This window comes from Coffea arabica, chromosome 11c (genome assembly GCF_036785885.1).
Source record: "Coffea arabica cultivar ET-39 chromosome 11c, Coffea Arabica ET-39 HiFi, whole genome shotgun sequence".
Taxonomy (NCBI): domain Eukaryota; kingdom Viridiplantae; phylum Streptophyta; class Magnoliopsida; order Gentianales; family Rubiaceae; genus Coffea; species Coffea arabica.
Window position 1 is genome coordinate 44,409,890 of NC_092330.1, and position 19,696 is coordinate 44,429,585.

General features: G+C 36.6%; 2 protein-coding genes across 3 annotated transcripts; both read right to left on the bottom strand.

Annotated features, from left to right (window-relative positions):
* Nucleotides 1-4,382: 4,382 nt before the first annotated feature.
* On the bottom strand, nucleotides 4,383-7,982 carry LOC113715355 (protein terminal ear1-like). Its single transcript, XM_027239541.2, has 5 exons — nucleotides 6,789-7,982; nucleotides 5,694-6,456; nucleotides 5,394-5,513; nucleotides 5,137-5,278; nucleotides 4,383-4,952 (listed from the first exon to the last, which is right to left on the bottom strand). The coding sequence occupies exons 1-5, from the start codon at nucleotides 7,501-7,503 to the stop codon at nucleotides 4,506-4,508; spliced, it is 2,187 nt and encodes a 728-aa protein (XP_027095342.1). The 5' UTR covers nucleotides 7,504-7,982; the 3' UTR covers nucleotides 4,383-4,505.
* Nucleotides 7,983-16,781: 8,799 nt separating this feature from the next.
* LOC113716687 (D-cysteine desulfhydrase 2, mitochondrial) lies at nucleotides 16,782-19,692 on the bottom strand. Of its 2 annotated transcripts, XM_027241084.2 has the most exons (7): nucleotides 19,553-19,692; nucleotides 18,938-19,261; nucleotides 18,499-18,541; nucleotides 18,009-18,353; nucleotides 17,699-17,828; nucleotides 17,343-17,519; nucleotides 16,782-17,169 (listed from the first exon to the last, which is right to left on the bottom strand). In XM_027241084.2, exons 1-7 carry the CDS (start codon nucleotides 19,637-19,639, stop codon nucleotides 16,935-16,937), a joined length of 1,341 nt encoding a protein of 446 aa, XP_027096885.1. In that variant the 5' UTR covers nucleotides 19,640-19,692; the 3' UTR covers nucleotides 16,782-16,934. The 2 variants fall into 2 exon arrangements, with proteins under 2 accessions (XP_027096885.1, XP_071926686.1); XM_072070585.1 differs by lacking the exon at nucleotides 17,343-17,519.
* Between the last annotated feature and the right edge of the window lie 4 nt (nucleotides 19,693-19,696).

A 19,696-nucleotide genomic window follows, 5' to 3' on the forward strand; every position in this document is an offset into this window, starting at 1 on the left:
CTCATACTCTATTCAAGTTTGGCACGCGTATTAGTATAATTATATATATATATATACACTTCGTCCGTACCATTTTATATGTTATGATTTCTATTTTAATTTGTCCCAAAATACTTGTTATGATTTAAAATAGAAATAAATGGAATCCAACATTTCTATTATATCCTTAATACAAGTCCCAAACAAAAAGCGTTTAAGTCATATTCTCTTAATAAATCACGTTACAAAAGTATTTTTTGTTTTTAGGTAGTTGTGCCGTTTTTTAAATTCCAAACTCAACTCACAAAATTTTAAAGCTTAATCGAAGGACAATAATAGAAAGACATTTTTTTTTATTAGCTTATGCATCTTAGTCAAAATTTATTTTTCTTAAACTGTTTACAAAGTTGATCATAACATATAAAATAGGATAGAAGGAGTCCAATAATATGTACAATTTATAATTATACATATTACACCATAAATGTTAATAATTTATATATAAATTATAAAATGATCATCAAGAATGCTAAATGCCAGCCGGACAAGAAGTAACATAAGGCATTGTTTGGATTGTCATTTTTCTTCAAAAAGTTTTTTTATAAATATATTTTTTAATCACCTATTGATCTCGAATATATCAAATTGCTACAGTATATTTATTTTTATAAAAAAGCTTCAAAACTAGTAGTAATCCAAACCGGCCTAAAGTTTTTTGGTTTTTTTTTTTTTTTTGGGGGGTCTTAATTTGAATAAGCTCAATTTATCCGGGTCCATTACGAGACGGATCAAAAGAAAAGCGCTGAATTTTTGACGGACATCGGGGGTCCACGTGTCAAAGCCCCAGAACATCAGCAGATAAGTAAAAAGGACAAAGGGTACAGGATGACAGGGAAAGAGGAGCTGCAGGCTAGAGAAGCAACGGGAGGGAAGGGAGGAGCATTCAAAGTAAATTAAATTAAATTAAATTAAAATGGGTTTCGCGATCGGGACCGGAAGTGCCTTGCTGTGCTGTTGGCATGCGACTGTTAAGGTCGTCAGTGAAAGCTGTTTCCTCGCTTGGGACAGTCTCGAGTGGGTCAATGTCGTAATTGTACATGAGGCTTCAATGCCGTAACTTTTTTTAATCTATCATTGTATTATCTTTTCATTTTCATATTTTAAGTATTTTTGCTTATATTTTTTAGATAATTTCGCGAATCTTTAAATTTTCAAGCATTGCAAACTAACAACTAATGAAATAAGGGATACACGCATCAAGAGATTTGTTAATTAAGAACCCATTTGAATTGTTAACTTTTAGAATTTTTATAAATAATATGTTGTAACAATTTGATGTATATAAGATAAAAAAATATTTAAATTTCTATTTTTTGAAATTTTGATAAAAATATATGATAATAGTTTAATTTGATATATATAAAATAAAAAAAAATAACTATAAAATAAGTTCATAAAAAAGGTTTAAAATTTTTTTTTAAAAAAAAAATGATAATCCAGACATGGCAAACTTCGGGGATTTTTTTTGGTAAGCCACCTCAGCATTATCTAATCCTAGGCGAGTTTCACAAACGTGAATAACCGAGCCTTCCCAATGAATCACTTCTCCATATGCAGAACATCCATTGACCCACCGGACATTCATTTGCATTTGCTTGCTTTTATACTATACTATATAACCCTCCCTCTGAAGATGTCTGTCTGAACCCTAGCTAGCATGCTGCTGCTGGCTGGCTGGCTGGCCGGCCTGGGCTTCTCTCTTTTCTTTCTTTCTTGCTTTTCCTCTGCCCTTCTGAATATTTTCCAGGAAAGAACGCTACATGCTGCATAACTTTCAGGTGCTACGTTATAGGCCTTTCATTTTGGAAGAGTTTATCTGTCCCTCCCTTTTTTTTAAAAAAAGAAAAATGCTTTATTTGATGAGACCATTAATAACCAACTGGGACTTACGAGTCAAGTGTACTGCGATAAAATTCGCGGGTATTGCCTGAAATAGTAGTGCACAACGAAGAATCAGACGTTCAGCACATCAACGGTAATATTCAGGACATGAATGGAAAATGGAATCTTAGTACAGGCGTATGAGAGGGGCACGACGAAGCTATCGTTGACAATAGTGAATGAAAGATGCAAAGGAAAAAGAGAAGGATGCAAGAGATCGATCGCTTGAAACAAGGAAAGATAAAGATGAAGAGTGGGAGCGATTGGATGGGATTACTGGTCCAATCCTTGCAATGGAAGAAGAATTTGATGGGCTTGAGTGGCGCTAGTATATCAGTAGCGCCGCCCATGGAAAAGATTAAAAAGAAAAGCTTCTGTGCATTTATTAACTAACGAGCGTCTTAGAGCACCCGTTAGCTAATTAAAACTCGTAGCGTGATGCTGTCGTTGCGCATTTACAAGATGGTTGAAAGATTGAGATTGAGAACACCTATTCTTTGACATGTCTGCTTCAATTTTCTAGTAGGTTATTTATGACTAATAGTTGACTGATTCTTACTTATTAAAGCTAAAAGTTATACTATTAGAATAGAATGAGATCGACTACTTGGAAGCATTTCTTGGAGGTGGTTTTGGGAACGACCCTCTAGTCTTTAACTTTTGTTTATAATATCGTTGCATTTAAACAGCTTAAATAAATAAAGCACGCGTTGAACAAACTTTATTTACTAATGAATTTTTTTTTTTTATAGTAACACAGTGTATACACTATCAACGTTATATGAATGATAACTACGTAAAATTTAAATTTTACGTTGATAGTGTATGAAATTCAAATATCCAACGTTGATAGTGTATACACCGTCGCTCAAATTCAAATTTTACATAGTTGTCATTCATCCAACGTTAATAGCATATACACTGTGCCACTGTATATAAAATTTACTCTTTACTAATTAGATAACATAATCAGAAGTGACCAAGAAGGTTTATCTGTCTTGAAATGACAATTGAGTTAAATAAGTTTACCAAAGTTACTTGTCTGTCTGTCCTTGTAAGCATGTTGTGTATCCTTGAATACAAAATATTTTAGAATGATGCCACACATACATTTTACCACATTTACTGCATCTTGTCAAAACTTCAACTACAAAAGTACATAAATGTCGTATAGAATAAACTACTACTGTTTGTGTCTTTAATCTTGGTTAACAGGTCAAATATTGGAGCTCAACAATTAACAAAAACTCTGCTTCTTTTTCGGAAAATTCAAGAGTTTGTATAACAGTTCGTATCAGTATATTATTTTTAAAAAGGTCATAAAATTACATTTGTGAATATGATATTCTAAAGATAACGTTTATTGACAAAAAAAAAAAAAAGATATTCCAAAGATAAAGTTCCGGTGACCATGACCGACAGGATGAGACGGAGCTGTACCCCTAGAACTTAAATCATCCGCGAGAGAACACTTAAACACAAGTAAAAGAAGATTAAGAAACAGGAAAAAAAAATTACTCCTAAACCCTCCTCCCACGCTGCCCGATATCACTTAATTATAATTAGCACGGAGAGACGTTAGCGTCGAAGGCACAAACCCAAATTATTTCAAATAGTGGTAGTTTTGAGCTGGCCTAAACTTTCCTTCTCTCCCTCTTATGGCACTTTCTCTTCTCTTCTTTCAACGTCACTCTCACACGCACCATAAAGTCTGAACGTTTAAAGTGCCGGTTAACAAGAAGCCCTTCAGTGTTTCCAATGCAAATATTTTGCGCTCCTTGCTTGAAAGCACAAGAAATTTTCTACTACATCTCCAAAATATATATATATATATATATATATATATATATATATATATATATATATATATATATATATATATATATATAACATCATTCACATCCTCGCAAAAAGAAGAAACAAATCCAGCATGTCATTTTAACGCCCATTCAATTCTATATATGTTTCCAATAAAAGCTACGACAAGTGACAACAAATGTTCCACCTCCTAGACAAAGTTCTTTTTTTTTTTTTCTTTTTTTTGTTTGAGCCACCTAGCCAGAGATGCATGGAAATAGCTCCTAATCATCATCATAGTAACGAAGCCAAGTCAAGCAAAGCTAGCGTAACCTGGACAACAATAACTAGCAGGTATGAATGACACAATATTTAGGTATGGCATTTAACCAAAAAAAAAAGGGGGGGGGGGGCGGGGGGATGGCAGGAGTTTTGTAAGAAACGTTAAAGTCTGGGGGGGTTTCTGAGAGACTATGGGGGCTCGGAGCTCAACGACAACAATCACCCCACCGCCCCCATTGGCTGCTGCAACCTATTCTTGGCAGTCACTATAGCCAGTAATGGTAGTAGTAGCTGCCTTTCTAGTTCTACACAGATGAAATGGATAACTGATGAGATATCAACAAACAACGAAAATCAAGAAAGAAAAGAAAAAAAAAAAAAAAGAGAGGGCAAAGAGGCATTGGTAGTAGTGAATAGCCTGAGAGTTGAAGAAAATCTTCTCTACTGTTTATAACTAGTAACAATAAAAACTGCAAAATCCAAAGTTAACTCTATAGCCACCGCTTCTACTGTTTTTGTCTTCCACCGTAAACGTCATCGCTATCATCACACGGATCTCCACTATCGCCGCCGTTTGAGCTGCTGCTGCAGCTACTGCTGTTGCTACACCCATTCCTACTAGTACTACTTTTGCCACCGCAGCTGCACATTTCTTGATCCTCATCATTCCCGTCAACATCATCATTAACAACATCGCCATTTACTCCATTGACCTGCGAATCTCCACCGTCTATCTCGTCGTAATCTTCCGAATGGTAGTCTTCCTTGGAACTCACTGCTGGAGAAGAAGATAGAAGAAGAGGTGGGGTAGCTGCGGTGGAACGGCCGGTGATCGGGACCGGCTCCGTCAATCTCCGCCCGTCTCGTGACGGTGAGAAGACTACTGGCATGTACTCGTCCACATCACATGGGAACTTTGAGTTCTTGAAATGCTCTTTCAATGCTTCCACCCCCTTTTCACAACATCAATTCTTAATTCGCGAGTACCAAAGTTCGGATATGTCGTACGCTACTTAATTAAACAACTACCAAATATCTCCCTTTCAAACTTGTGGGCTAGCTGGAATTTATTAATAAAGTACCATCCAAGATAATACATGCATAAACGTGACAATCCATGCATTTTTTTTTTTTTACCTGTAATCTGGCATAGGTAACTTCACAAATTTTGCGGGAGTTGAAGACTTCCCAGCTTTGACGGTGGAATGCCTTGTATAGTCTCAAGGTTGCCTCTGGGGAGGTCATGTTCACGAAGCCGTATCCAACATTGCACTTGTTTCTGCATTTTTCAAGTACGCTGTATATTTTAGGCCCAAAATCACTGCGTTCTATGCAATTAAAAGCCAAAAGAAATACAGGAGAAACAAATCTTCACGAAAATGAACAAAATTTACATGAAATCAATAGGAAGGTAGACAAAGTCGTAGGAAGACAAGGGCTGATCATCGCCGTCATCAATCTGCTCGTTGCAGTGGATGCAGTGGTTGTCTAGCATGTTCAGCAGTAGCTTCTGACTGCACCATGCCCAAAATTTGAACCGGAGGAAAAAAAAAAGAAAAAAGAAAAGAGAAGAAGTCCAATATTCTCATCACAACTTAACCAAAATCGGTTAAGTGTCAAGGGTTCGGACTAAAAATGGTTCTAATCGTACAATTAATTAGATTTTGACCTTATAAACAAGGCATCAAACGAACCTGTACTTGTTGGGAATGTTTTTAATCATGACAGTGGTTCTGGAATCTGGGCAATTTGATTCTATAATCGCATCTTCGTTTATCAAGAAACGCGGATCGTATTCCTTTGACTGTCTAGATGAACCTTTCCACGGTCGACTACCCTTGGTCTGTTGTTGTTGATGCTTAGAAGTACTACTACTAGTAGCCGTCCCACTACTACCACTTGCAATATTTGCACCATTTCCTCCTCTCTTCTTGCAATTCTTCTTTGAACTCGACGGCCTAAAGTTCCAAGATTCTTCCTGTACTCCTACATTTCGACTTCCATTTTGGCCAACAAGTCTCAGAGAAGCCATTGAATTTTGAACCGAGGCATTACTCGAACTAGAGCTCCGGTTATCACCATTTCCATTAGGGTTTCCCTTGGAATGAAAACTCGCCGCTTTCATATCATGAGATTTACAAAGCGGCCGACCAGATATTTTACGAGACATGGGAGGTGGTGGAGATGGTGGCAAGTTACGTGAAGGCCTTGCTTGATAATTTGTTAAAGAATATTCAAGTCCGCTGAAAGTGGCCATAGTATTGCCTCGGCTGGCTCTTGATGATGAACTTTTCTTGCTATGACCACCAGGCCTGCTAAATTCAATCACAACTTGCCTACCTTGAATTTCCTTCCCGTTCATTTCCGACAAGGCCTTTGCTGCATCTCTAGTATCGTGAAACTCCACAAACCTTTGATGCCTCTTCATTGGTGTCTCTCTCAATTCCTTAACAGGCCCTGCACAGGCAACATAATGCCTCAGATGGATGCGGTCCCAGGAGCATGACCACAATTATACATAATAGTATAATACCCCCACCCCCGCCCCAAAAAAAAAAAAAAAAAAGATTACCGAGTCTTTTTTTTTTTTTTTTGACATGGATAGATGCCTATTATCAAGAATACTTAATGCTAGGAAATAAAACAAAAATTTCCCCGTAAAAACATAAAATAAAAACATGCAACCACAATCCAATTAAAGACAAAAGGGGGAAAAATCAATCAAAATTCGAAGAAGGGAAAAAAATTCTGGTATTGAGCTCAGAAGATGATACAAGATCGTTTCGTACCAAAGGCTTCAAAAATTTGCTTGAGGTAAGTTGGGGTGACCTCGGGCTCCAAATTGAATATCACAAGAGTCCCTTGGTTATTCCCATCCGGAAGCGTAGAAGCCACGGGGACTGTATATTGAGCCCAGACAGCCCTCCCGGCTATGAGCCCTCGTCCTGGCGGCGGAAGCGGCGGCAGCAGAAGCTGTGAAGGAGGAGGCAGTAAATTAAGACCCACGGAATTCTGCGCAAAGACGGCATCGTAATGCCTCCTCAATCTGAACTGCTGCTGCATGTGCTGCTCTTGAATTGCCGCCAACGCCTCCTGCGCTTGCCTCAAGTCGTAGAAATGAACCGTGACGATCCCGTCTCGAACTCGCTCCATCTGAACTGCCCTGACGTCACCAAACACCTCCAGCTCTCTCCTCACCGTCGACTCGCTGACGTCAGCGGGGACCATGCTCAAGAGTAAGGCCCGTGACGGCATGTTACAAGAAGGTGGCAAAGAGGTACTGCCAGGAGGACTTAATAGAGAGGGGTGGTCGCTGCTAACGAACGCCGGCGGCGGAGGAGGAGGAGGAGAGAACTGGTGGTAAGGCGGTGGAGAAGCGTAAGGAACGTAAAGATGCGGAAAGAGTAAAGGTGGTAAATGATGATGGGTGGTTGGAATGAATTCTTGAGCTCTTGGGTCGAGGTTTCCTGGGAAACGGGAAGCAAAACCAGTAGTGTCACCCATGATTTTTTTTTGTGGTGTGGTTTTGGGGGGGGGGGAGGAAATTGGTTGCCGGAAACAAGCGGAAGGGTGGTTTTCCGGCGGGTTGGCTAGGCTTTTTAGTTAGTAGAAATTTCCATTAGCAGTTTCATGAACTACATATGTATCTGGTAATGCTAGCGATTTGGAACCCAACCATACCATACTCTGGCCCATGGGTTTGTTCTCTCTCTAGGCATCTTCTGCTCTACACTACATAGTATTGTAGTTGGAGAATTGCTTCTATCTACATCTCTCTCTCTCTCCCCCAGACTACGTTAATCCGGCAGCAAAGATTAGTTTGTGTGTGTGTGTGAGAGAGAGAGAGAGGGGGGGGGGGGATGAGTTTGAGTCTTTGAGAATGTTTGTTTGAAAAGAACAATAAGCAACGAGTCACCACCACCTCACATTACCTCACAGCGCTACTTTCTTTTCTTTTCGGACCGAAGCTTGCTGGAATTATAAATGCGCCTATGTATTGTACTGTTGGTAGTCTTAAGCTCAGGTTACGAAATTACCCTCAAGGACAGCCTTAGAATTACTGAATATTTTAGTACGTGTTTTGCGATGTGTAATTGTGATTATAGTTTGCCCTTTTTGGTTACTGAAACTAATTTTGAGTTTTTTGGATAAATTTGCAAGTGGCTCAATTGTAATAATCGGAGAAATGCAGTACTGTCGCTGTCATCTGCAATAATGGAAATTTCGATTCATCATTTATTAATTTTAAGTTACAAATCATTTGCTTGAATGCAAATTGTTTGTAAATTGAAAATTTTATCTTGCTCTTAAACTTACACCGGCATCATGTCTATGATTGTTAATCAAAATTTTTGTAATGTGATGCATGTGAGATAAAAAATAGTCGGGAATATAAAAAGATGAATTGAAAAATATATTTATAATGGAAACGAAATATTAATTATTTGAAATAATTTAGCAATCCAAACATGCTCAATAATGATGTATGTTAATTCTTAAGAAAGAGCAGTTTTAGTTCCACTTTGATTTTCCAACCACGATTTTGTCATGCTTGGATTGTTTGTTTCCGTCGGAAAATATTATATAATGTGTTTGGATAGTGGGTTATTTTCCCAAATATATTTGCTTGCATCACCATTACAATTTTCAATACAATTTTTTATCTTTCCAACTACTTTTTTATCTCACATACATCACATCACAAAAAGTGCTACAGTAAAAATATCTCAAATAACCCACTATCCAAACACACTGATTGTCATTTTCCGTGATCACATTTTCCTATCACCTTTTTCCCTCACATATATCAAATCGCTACAGTAATTTTTCCATGAAAAATGACGGAAAATACAATCCACACACAACCTTCGTCTCGTGAAAACGTAACATCAAGTTGGAACCAACAATTTTCTGTTTCCTACATGCATGTTAAATTATTTCACTACCTAATTAGTAGCTCATTTAGGAGTTGCCTCTTCAACTCAACTATACCAGCTACAGTTATTGTTATCTTCCTCGCCAGTCAACAACCTTCAAAATCTTGAAACCAATCCAGCGCACACATTCTAGCATTGCCATTGCTAAAATTAATGACCTAACCTATACATGTTTAATGTTTGATACACACAAATGTTTGTGTAGAATACGAAAAATGTACAAAAGGCCGGACGGGGGCAGAGGGTTAATTAATTGTCAAAAATAATTACTATAATAGTAGTAATTGCGGGTGTTGCGCTGGTACTCCTTCATGTTGATGTTGTGGCTGCTTTGACTACTGGTGGTGCTGAGTGCTGGCATGGCTGGGTAGTGTGCAGTCTGCTTTATTTGGTCTGCATATTAACTCTTGTGAGGTGAGCAAGAGGTCTGACTTCTCCTCATACTAGTACTCTATTTCTGTGTTTTTTTTATGCTTTTCTTCTTTTCTTTTTCTCTTCACTTTAACTCGGCATAATTTTCAAGCACTTGTCTCTACACGTATGTAATGCAAGAAACACACTACTACGACTCCCTGTTGCTGCTGTTACCGCTATTATGTTCTTTGTCTTCTTCGGTTCAGGAGAAAAGCCAGAAGGCTGAGACCCCTCCCGAGAGAGAGAGAGAGAGAGACTCCATCCACTCTTTTAGAGTTTTCAGAATTAGCACTACTTTTGCTTTCTATTCAAACTTCTATCTCACATTATACCCATATGATTTTGGCTTTTCTTTTGTTTTTCCTTCTGCCCGAAAAGGATGTTCGATACACGATCTTGGCCTTGGACAGGATTTAAAGTCCCTTGGTACTTTTTCATTAATGTCGTCGTCTTGAGATTAAATCTATGTCCCTAGTTCCATCTTAAATTCACACCACCTACAAATTTCGTTGCTAATGATACGAGGCAATGCATTAATAAATGCATAGATAGGTTTTTATGAAGTACTATGAACGGAGTGGTGTAAATTTATTTCTCCTTCTTAAATGGAGTATCCAACATGGTATGCAAAGACTCCAATTTATTGGTAAAGTCCCATGAGTATTTGCATATAAATGATTGAACATGCTTTAGAAGGAAAATGTACCCATTTTATTAGTAAAATGTATATGAGGAAGCTTAAAGTATACATGTTTATTTTACATTTTCAATCATCCCATGTATCACATCATAAAAATGCCGTAGTAATATCCCGAATAAATTTCAAATAATCTCTCTCCCAAACACACAATATAGTTATCCATGAATGGTGGATTAAGTGGCTTAGACATTACCGTACTATTTTAATTCTTGCAGACTTTATTCTTTTATATGTAGAAAGAAGAGAAGGACATGTATGAAAAAATTGCTACGTTTTTTCGTGACTGTAGTTTTCAATCATTTTTTTACTTCGCATTTATCAAATTGCTACCGTAATTTTTCTACAAAAAAATCCAGAACAATGCAATTCAAACATAACCTAACATATGTGTTAATGAGTGACAATGACATGTAAATTCGCTCCTCAGGAAAGAGCTCTAGATCTCTTATCTTTCCCATTTGGTCATCATTTACTAATTCATTTTGTTTGTTTGGGATAAAGATTGTGGCTATTGTTCTGCAGTAAAATTATACATGACGGGTTGTTTTAATCCTTGAATTTTATATTTGCTTATTATCGGAATGTATTACCATTATTCACCTCTTGTGCTCCAGAGTTCAGGAGGCGAAGCAAGAAGCTGAAGGGACCTTTGGGGCCAAGATAAGTAGGGCCAGGATCACCGTTTAGGATCTGCTGGGGTCTCCTGGCAGCATTTATGACAGGACAACACATATGTAAAAATGATTGAATTTCCTTTTCGGCACTTAAGTTTGAACTTTGATATCATGATATGTCCTCACTCTCCTTTTAGCCTGGACCAGGACTGAGTTCCTCCAGGTTTTAGGGTTTCGTAGATGCGTGAACAATGGAAGGAAAAGAGATCACTTTAAGAAAAGCTTTTACAATCACTTGTTGGGATCTTTCGGTTCCAACAAAACAAGAAGGCAGTCTGTAACATTTTTTTTATAATGTGATATATATATATAAGGTAAAAAAAATGTGTATGAAAATATTCATAAAAATTTGAATTGTAATTTTTTGGATTTTTTGTAAAAAATATATTATAACGATTTGATATATGTGAGATCAAAAGGTGATTTAAAAATGTGTTTACGAAAAACGTATAAATTTTTTAATAAAAAATTCCTTTTCATACAATTCTTCTTCAAAAAAAAAAAAAACAATTCAAATAGGGTAGAGTGCTCGATTTTTCTTTTTCTTTTCCCTTTTTTTTCCACAATTCATAAACGAAGGGAAGAAAACTTTTCTGCTCGGATTAGATCAAACAGCTCCACCTTACAAAAGACAAGCCAACGAAAAGATGGACAAGTGTAGGTACATAGAATAATTATAAAAATTACTTTCATACTTCATATAATAATAATTAAAACAAAACTCTATCTTAGGCTCAAAAACCACCGAGTCCTAGAAAAAAATAGAAATGTAGGGTTAAGGTGGCATTATTGCTTATTGGATTTGGGTTAACGTGACAATTTGCAGCACCATTAGAAGAAAAAGAAAAATGGACAAATAAAATAGGCTGCACTGTCGGATAAACATGCACTATGAATGATTGAACAATAATTGGTTCATTCCGTCATTTTCGCGTCGATTTGGAGCACCCCCACAAAAAAAAAAAAAAAAAAAAAACTTGTTATGCCACTTTGATTAGATTACGATTTATAGTAGTGTGATCCTGTTAAAAATAAATTAAAAATCCTACTGGAGAAAGAAAAAAAGAAAAAGAAAAGGGAAATTATGGGATTGTTCACTAAAGATAGAGCAGTCGTTTGCATAAGAAATCAAGAGCGGCACACGTGTACCATAGATTACACTGACTCGAGCCCGACACGAGATTTCCGATGCCTCCCTGAACCAATACAAAGGCAATTAGAAATTACCAAAATTATACAGATGTTTGGATTGTCATTTTCTCCTAAATTTTTTTTAGGAATCACCAAAATTGCATAGATGTTTGGATTGCCCTATTTTCCTAAAAAAATTTTATTTTTTTGTGAATACATTTCTCATTTGTCATTTTATCTTACGTATATTAAATCGCTGTAATATATTTTTTTTATAAAAAATTTAAAATAATAATAATAATCCAAATGGAAAGCATGAATGCCCGTTTTGATTGTTGTTTTCTACAATTTTTTTTTAAAAAATTATTGTAACGATTTGATAAATATAAGGTATGGGGAATTAGATGATTTAGATGACGAAATATAGGAGAAAGATTTTGAATTCGAACCTTATCATTTACACTAAAAATGGATATATATATATATATATATATATATATATATATATATATGGTAAAAAGATGATTGAAAAATGAATTCACATAAAACATACAAATTTTGTAAGAAAAATAGCAAAAGATATATATGCAATGTAAAAAAGTGTTTGAAAAATAAATTCATAGAAAATATTTTAAAAAATAGGGAAAAATGCAATCCAAACATTTGAAGCCTTTCAACTATATATATATGGCACGAATTGAAGTGGTAATGGTTCGTACGTTCTAAAAATTTTATCAAGATGGTCATAAGAATGGCAACAGTACTATATAAGTATCGTAAGGAACATCGTAGACTATTGTTTATTCGATGCGCTGTCTGCTTTTTAACATATTTCTGGGAGAGAGAGATGAAAAAAAACGAGTTCAATTAAGAGGAAAGAAAATAGACAAAAGAAACATAGGGCAGAGAGAATTAAATGCTCCTTTAATACAACTACTATTTGTATAAGTTAGAATAAATAGGAAGAAAAGAATAGTAAGTTAGGGTTTGTTTGGTTGGAAGTAAAATGTTTTCCTTGGGAAAAAATTTTCCGTGAAAGTAATTTTCCATGAAAATCATTTCCCTTTCATCATTTTCAGGTGTTTGGTTAGCTTATTGAAAATATTTTCTTACTTCATTTTTTTGGTGTTTGTTTAACTTTTGAAATATTTTCACTTTTATCTCTATCTTTACTTTCTACACATTATAACTACATACTTCTTCCTATGCAAAATAAGAAAATTTATCTCATTGTTTAACTTTAAAAAATCTTGGAGAAATGTATATATGAATAAAAAATATCTCCTTAAGCAATAAACAAATTGCTGGTCATTTAGTGTCAAATATCAATCACATGCAATGCTTATTGTGACATATATCTTGCACTCTCACTGCTGAAAGTTTCTTTAGAAAAGAATGTCCCTATTATACATAATTAATTATTAGCATATGATGAGCATGATGATATTTTTTTTTTATTTTAAATATACTAGGGGGAGGGTTGGGTTGGGTGGTACGGGGGAGGGAGTGTAAGGAAGAGGTCTTAGGTTCGAATCCTCCTATTTACACTAAAAAAAAAAAGAACATACTACAAGATGTTTTCAGTAAGTTTGGAACATACTACAGGCGAGATGCATGCATTTCGGAAAACAACTTCAGTAAGTTTGGAAGGGAAGTTGTTTTCCATAAAATGAGTGACAATATTTTACATAGGAAAATGTTTTCAGTAACTTTTGTGCAACCAAACACGGAAAATTAGGAAAATATTTTCCTGGAAAACATTTTCACCCGAAACAAACGGACCCTTAGTGTAATTATATACTCTCTTTATCCCAAAAAAAATGGACTCACTTTTTTTTTTTTTTGTGTTTGTTCTAAATCATATAGATTCATTTATTCTTTAAAAGGGTACTTAGTTATCAATTTACTATATATGTCCATATTTAATATGCATGTTTATCACTAAGCATGCTATTTCATTAGTCAGACATTTTTGTGTGAAAAATAAATAAAACACTAAAACTGGTATTAATGGAGAGGTATATCAAAAAATAAAAAAACAACAATGAATACTTTAACTACTTCAACTTGCAGGTTCTACAAACAATTCTGTCTTGCCAAAAAAAAAAAAAAAAGACAGAATCGCTAGTGCTAGTTACTGACTAGCTTATTTTTCTCTCTTTTTATTGGTTTGAGGCCTTCCGCTGCACTTTTTTCATATTATTGTTACATATAATTTTTAAAATGAAAAGTGTTCCACGAAGAAGAAAGGGATTTCAAAGTTTAGATTGTTATTTATTATTGTACGAGACATATGTTATTCAAATAGATAGTAGCTAGCGCAACCAAGACAAGTTATATATTTAGAGGATTCCCTTTTTTTTTTTTTTTAATCCCTTTTGTTTTGTTTTGGAATGAATCGTTAAGGTGAAAGCACAATAGTTTTTCACTTTGGTTCGCATGATTACTGTCCCACAGTTACCACCAAACTCAAATAGTTTTTTTAAAAAAAAAAAAAAAAAAGAAACCCGAAACGAGTTGAAGATGATTCACTGCTAGCAATGGTTAAAACCTACATCCTTACTTTGGGGAAGTAGTTGTCCTTTGTCTATGGCCAAAAGTTGCTTTTTACTCTTCTGTCTGATCTTTTATAGGAGGACAATGTTGATAATCTGTTCCATTTCCATTTCTTTCTTTTTCTTTTTCTTTTTTTTTTTTTATCTTGTGGCTTGCAAAGAAAAGGTAAACTTAATAAGCAGGACTATTATAATGCTCTGCCTAAGCTAAGCACTCTCTGTCCTTCAATCTTTTTCGTACGTGTCTCCTTCAACCCCAAAAAAAAAAAAAAAAAACTTCGTATGTGTCTAGTCCAAATTAAACATTCTATTGCATAGGACACTAGCTTATGTTCCCCATCCCATCTGCACGCAGGGTGATGGGCCACAGCTATATTCTGTTGCCGAAGAAGCCTAATCTAATCTTGCTTCCTTTTTGTGACATCAAAAAAAAAAAAAAAAAAAAGTATGCGACAGTGATGTCTCTCCCTCCATTTTCCTCCCGCCCGGCCCCTCCCTTCTTCTCTCTCTCTCTCTTTTTTTTTTTTTTTTTGTCAACAACGGTACATTTGTATAACCTATTCTATCCTAATCTATGAGAAGTGAGAACCTAAAAAGGCTGATGCAGAGGCTAATAGGTATACATATCCAACTAAATTAAGGAAGTATTATGACATAATTCTTAAAGTTTTTTTACTTCTGATGAGATTTGAATCCTCATCAACCGCGTCCAAGAGAACTTAAGTCCTCCCAGTAGCTGCTTAGTCATTGGCCCAGTGGTTTCTCTCTTTCTCTCAGAGGACATCCATCCATCCATCCAGGTTCCTGTGTCAGTCAGGGTCCAACAACACAACCACCAGCTCCTTGTCCCAGTAGCGGAGAGTGGTCGGCTGATGAACTCAGACTACCCTTTCCTACTACTACTGCTACTACTATATGCTATGGATTATCCTCCCAGGCAATAATCATCAATTGTATTATACAGACATTCATCCACATCTTACTAGGAAATTGTTACATCAGCAAGTTTTTCACAATTATAGCTAAATATAAACTAGGATTCCTTTTTTTTTTTTCAACGCTCTGGTGGGTAATGCTAGATTCTCTTCACGCCAACTCTTTCATATTTCAAAAATTGAATATAGTAGTACTTGTTTTACTTTTGTGTTAATGAAAAACTTTAGAAATGCACCAAGAAGTGGAAGGTGATGTTATTAAGCTCCATGGATACGTGGGGGTGGAAATATATAGAACACACACTCAAATGAGACAAGAATGGAGTGGGGTCCAGCTCCGACGAACCATCCTGGTTTGCTGGCTTCCCCCCACCCTTGTTACCAGGAATTCTGTTGCCTGTTGGCGGCGGCGGCAGCTGCGGCTGCTTAAACAGCAGACTAATGCATGCTTGGTGGTGGGTGGTTCAAAAGCTTACGAGAAGCTGCTGCTGCTGCCAACCACCGCCACCATATGCATGTTTAGTTGCTGAATTATAAGCATCGGAGAAGTTTCCAATTCCCAAGTCCCTGGAAATGAAAGGCTTCTTCCAATGTTCCAAGTCCATTATACTACAGCTTATAGTTACAGTATGTTCTAACAAATAGACTACTACAGTAGCTTAGTTATGTTCACTTTGGGGATGGCGTTGCCTTGATAACAGCATCATTTTCAAATTTTGGAAAGATCAATTATTGAATCGACTGCGTGGAGCAAGACAAAATCTATGAGTTTGTTTGGATGAAGATAATTTGGTTTGCAAAATTTATTCTCACACATTTCAATTACCTTTTTATCTTTCCAATCACCTTTTTATCTGACATACATCACATCACAAAAAATGTTACAGTAAATATTTCAAATAAATCATCCAAATAAACTCTTATTCAAACAAACTCATACCAGCCAAGTGATGAGATTTATAAGTTGTGGAAAGGAGGAAGAGGACATGAACCCAAGACTTTTTAAGTTTTGAGATCTCAATTTTAACTCCTAAATTAATCAAGGGTTTCTCAAGTAATATATTATGATTCTTTGATTTTCATTTTAAAGGTTTTTTTAATGTGTTAGGATTGCCTATTTCTTAGGGAAAAAATGGTTATATCATAAGCGCAATTTTGAATCTTTATTTTTTATCTTATCAACTATTTTTATATCTGGCCTAATTTTTTTTTTTTTTTTGACCCAACATACTCGTTTGTGTTTTGTGTGTGTGTCCAGTTTCCCCTTCTCTTTTGAACTCAAAAAAGGTTAGCAATTTTCCACAGCAAACCAGAACAAGGAAGGCTTCAACTTGAGATGGAAAAGGGATTGGGTTTGGCAAGGAGGACTTTCCTGTGCTTGCAAACACTTACTAATTTATAGTTCATATTTTGAAGTGAAATAATAAAATGTACTCTTCCATAAACCAGTATTCCTTCCACTAACTTCGGGCAAACGGAACGTGTTCCGCGGCCCAGATGACACAGAGTTTAGAATGGGCCTCGGCCTACAGAGCGTGTTACAGAAAAATATCCAGTCTGATCGGACCTACAAAAGATCCATTGCCATCCTAATGAGCTTTCAGATTTTGGAAGTGAGGTTTATACCTCTGTGCCAGCCCAAATATTCCTAGCGTGCCTCCTGTGTGAAGCAGCGCCACCACGCCTGCACTCGCTCCTTGCTCCTGACTCAGTTGGGCGGCTAGTTCCCAAGCAGCTAATGTGTAGATGGGATCAACTAAAATTCCAGTTTGTTGGGCAATTCTCTGGCATTCTTCAACTTCCCCTTTCAATACATTGCCAAATCTAAGAGCCAAAAAAATTTAGGGATTGAGAGTCAAATATCTACCCTAGTTTTTAAGGTCTCAGCCATAAGCAAGCAAATTATGTGTAGCTAGCTATCCCACAAAGTTCACAGATTATCAAATCAAAACAATTCCGGATTAGGTCTCATATATGCAAGTATGAGATGAAATTACTTTCTTGGACGATTGCGTTCGACCCAATGCACGACTTCATACTTTGCTCCGTTCAATCTAAGGTCAATTTCTGGGGATTCACACATTTTACGAAATTCAGAAATCAAACTTTGCTCTTTTTTTCTGTATCCTTCAACACTATCTGCAAGCATCACGGCATGCACCTCCCATGGGAGCCTGACATAAAAGATCACGTGGTATATTTCAATGTACAATCCATGCGGGCTACAAAATTGTGTGGAACCAAAAGTTCTTGACCATCTCAATGAATACAAGAGCTAATACAACCAAAGCCAAGGGAGATATGATATGCTCATATGAGAGAACTAGCAAGAATGAAAGAAGGTGGCCCATACCCTAAACACAAAGCTCCCAGTCCCAGGCCAACTGCAGTCGTCCCTGTTCCTGCATCTACAATCATCTTGACACCCTGAACTTTTCCAAATAAATGATCCTGGGATAAATACTGCACCAGCCGTATAACACCTTACAAGGAACTATATGCGTTAATGCCACTGCAACTAAATTAAACGGTTTGCATTTCACTCGACGTCTGGAGGAAAAGGAACAGTAAGGCAACATTAACTGTGTCTGAAATTTATGAAGATAACTGTGTGTCTGAAAGTGCAGCAGCATTAGCTGCAAAGAAATACACTGGACAAGTACCTAACAAGGCTGCAGCATCGCCCGCACCTTCGTTGATGATCATAACTTTCTTATTCATTGTGTTGCTGGAGTCATCTAGTTGTGAAACGATCTGCTTCGGAGGCACATGATAGACGAAGGCAGCTGGCTCCAGCAAATCACTAAGCCACTGGACAGATCCATGACTGCCAGCTATCATATTAGCATGCCTTGAAAGAATTTCATCCCTTCTGGCATATAAAGATCTTGCAACGTAATTTATGTTTCCATAAAGTGTGGAAATCAGAGTATAACCGGTTAGAATTTCAGGCTGTTCCCCTCGAAGAAGCAGATGCGTCTTCAGTCCCCGTTCGGCACATGAAACAGCTGCATAATATGGATCAATACATTACAGCAGCATCATGTTTTTATTCAAAACAAGAGACTAGCAAAACATCTCCATATCAATCCAATCCATGGGATAATTAATATGACAAGGGAAATGTCCCATTTTAAATGTGACATTACATACCAACAGCTGCAGCATGCGCACTTTGACAGCCTCCACAAGTAACCTAGAACGGCCCATTGGATATCATTTGACATTTTAATTCTGCTTTCAATATACTGCATCACACGAGATAGCCAACGAGTTCCAAAGGCAAAAGGAGGTGACAAACATACGAGTACATTTCTCTTCCCCTCCACCCAATTGGAAAAAATTGTAATGAATCATACAAGTGTAACAAGAATACAGAAGTTAATGTTACTGGGCAGGCAGTTTGCTGCCTCGATGGTACTCTGAAAAACCAATCGACATGCATCCTCTCCTCAGTGTCAAACTAATGACCAAGAAAGGGCAAGAAATGTCGGATCAAAAACATCTAGGAAAATCAGTAGTAACCAAGGAGCTGAGATAGAGACCTGCAAAGCACTACTAAATATGCCCTGAAAAAGGAAAAAGATCTTACCACATCAGTCACCGAGTTATCCTCCAGCAAAGGAAGCAAAGCATCCAACTTGCGAGCCTTGTTACCATTCACCAAAGGATGCAGCAAATCATCCCTCACAACATAAAATACTGGCTGCCCGAGGTTCCTCGCCGCCATACTATCCCCCAGAGACGGTCCTGAATTATTTCTAAACTCCAATACTTCACTGCCCTGCTGTTTAAATCTTCCACTCCCACATACCATAACTTGGTGAATTTGAGCGTCTGGGATCCTCAACGCCCATCTTCGGTCAAGCAACTTTGACACAAACTCGACAGTAGATAACTTCAATACGGAATTCTCCTAAAACAGAAGAACATTAACTAGTATAAACCAAGCTTAATTTCTCGTTGCAGGAAAGTTAAATCAAAGTCGCTCCGTAATTCGGTCTAAAAAACAACCAAATATATCATATTTCTAAAAACAACCAAATATATCATATTTCTAAAGAATCATATTTAGGCGAAAACTATTACTGTTTAGGCGAAATCCACTAATTTGTCTGCCACCCCCCAAAGCTTATTAAAGTTCTCAAGCCATATAAAAATATGCTGAAGCAGAATTCCATGGGAGGAATCAAGAAACATAGATTACCTTAGAATTAGCTGCCACCAAACCAGAATGAACATCCCTTTTCGCCGCGGAAACCACAGCACTTCTAGGCAGCAACTTCACTAGCATATTACTATAGAAGAGAATGAATCAAATAACATGATAGTAAAATAAAGTCAGGCAGTC

Excerpts from the sequence above, each read along its gene's own strand:
- LOC113715355 (XM_027239541.2), bottom strand. The coding sequence starts at position 7,503 with ATGGGTGACACTACTGGTTTTGCTTCCCGTTTCCCAGGAAACCTCGAC. Across the intron at positions 5,279-5,393 it reads TACCTTCCTATTGATTTCAT|AAACAAGTGCAATGTTGGAT; the intron begins GTAAATTTTGTT and ends TGAAAAATGCAG. Across the intron at positions 4,953-5,136 it reads TTACCTATGCCAGATTACAG|GGGGTGGAAGCATTGAAAGA; the intron begins GTAAAAAAAAAA and ends TGTTGTGAAAAG.
- LOC113716687 (XM_027241084.2), bottom strand. The coding sequence starts at position 19,639 with ATGCTAGTGAAGTTGCTGCCTAGAAGTGCTGTGGTTTCCGCGGCGAAA. Across the intron at positions 17,829-18,008 it reads CGATGCTGCAGCCTTGTTAG|GTGTTATACGGCTGGTGCAG; the intron begins GTACTTGTCCAG and ends GTTCCTTGTAAG. Across the intron at positions 17,170-17,342 it reads GAACGCAATCGTCCAAGAAA|ATTTGGCAATGTATTGAAAG; the intron begins GTAATTTCATCT and ends TTTGGCTCTTAG.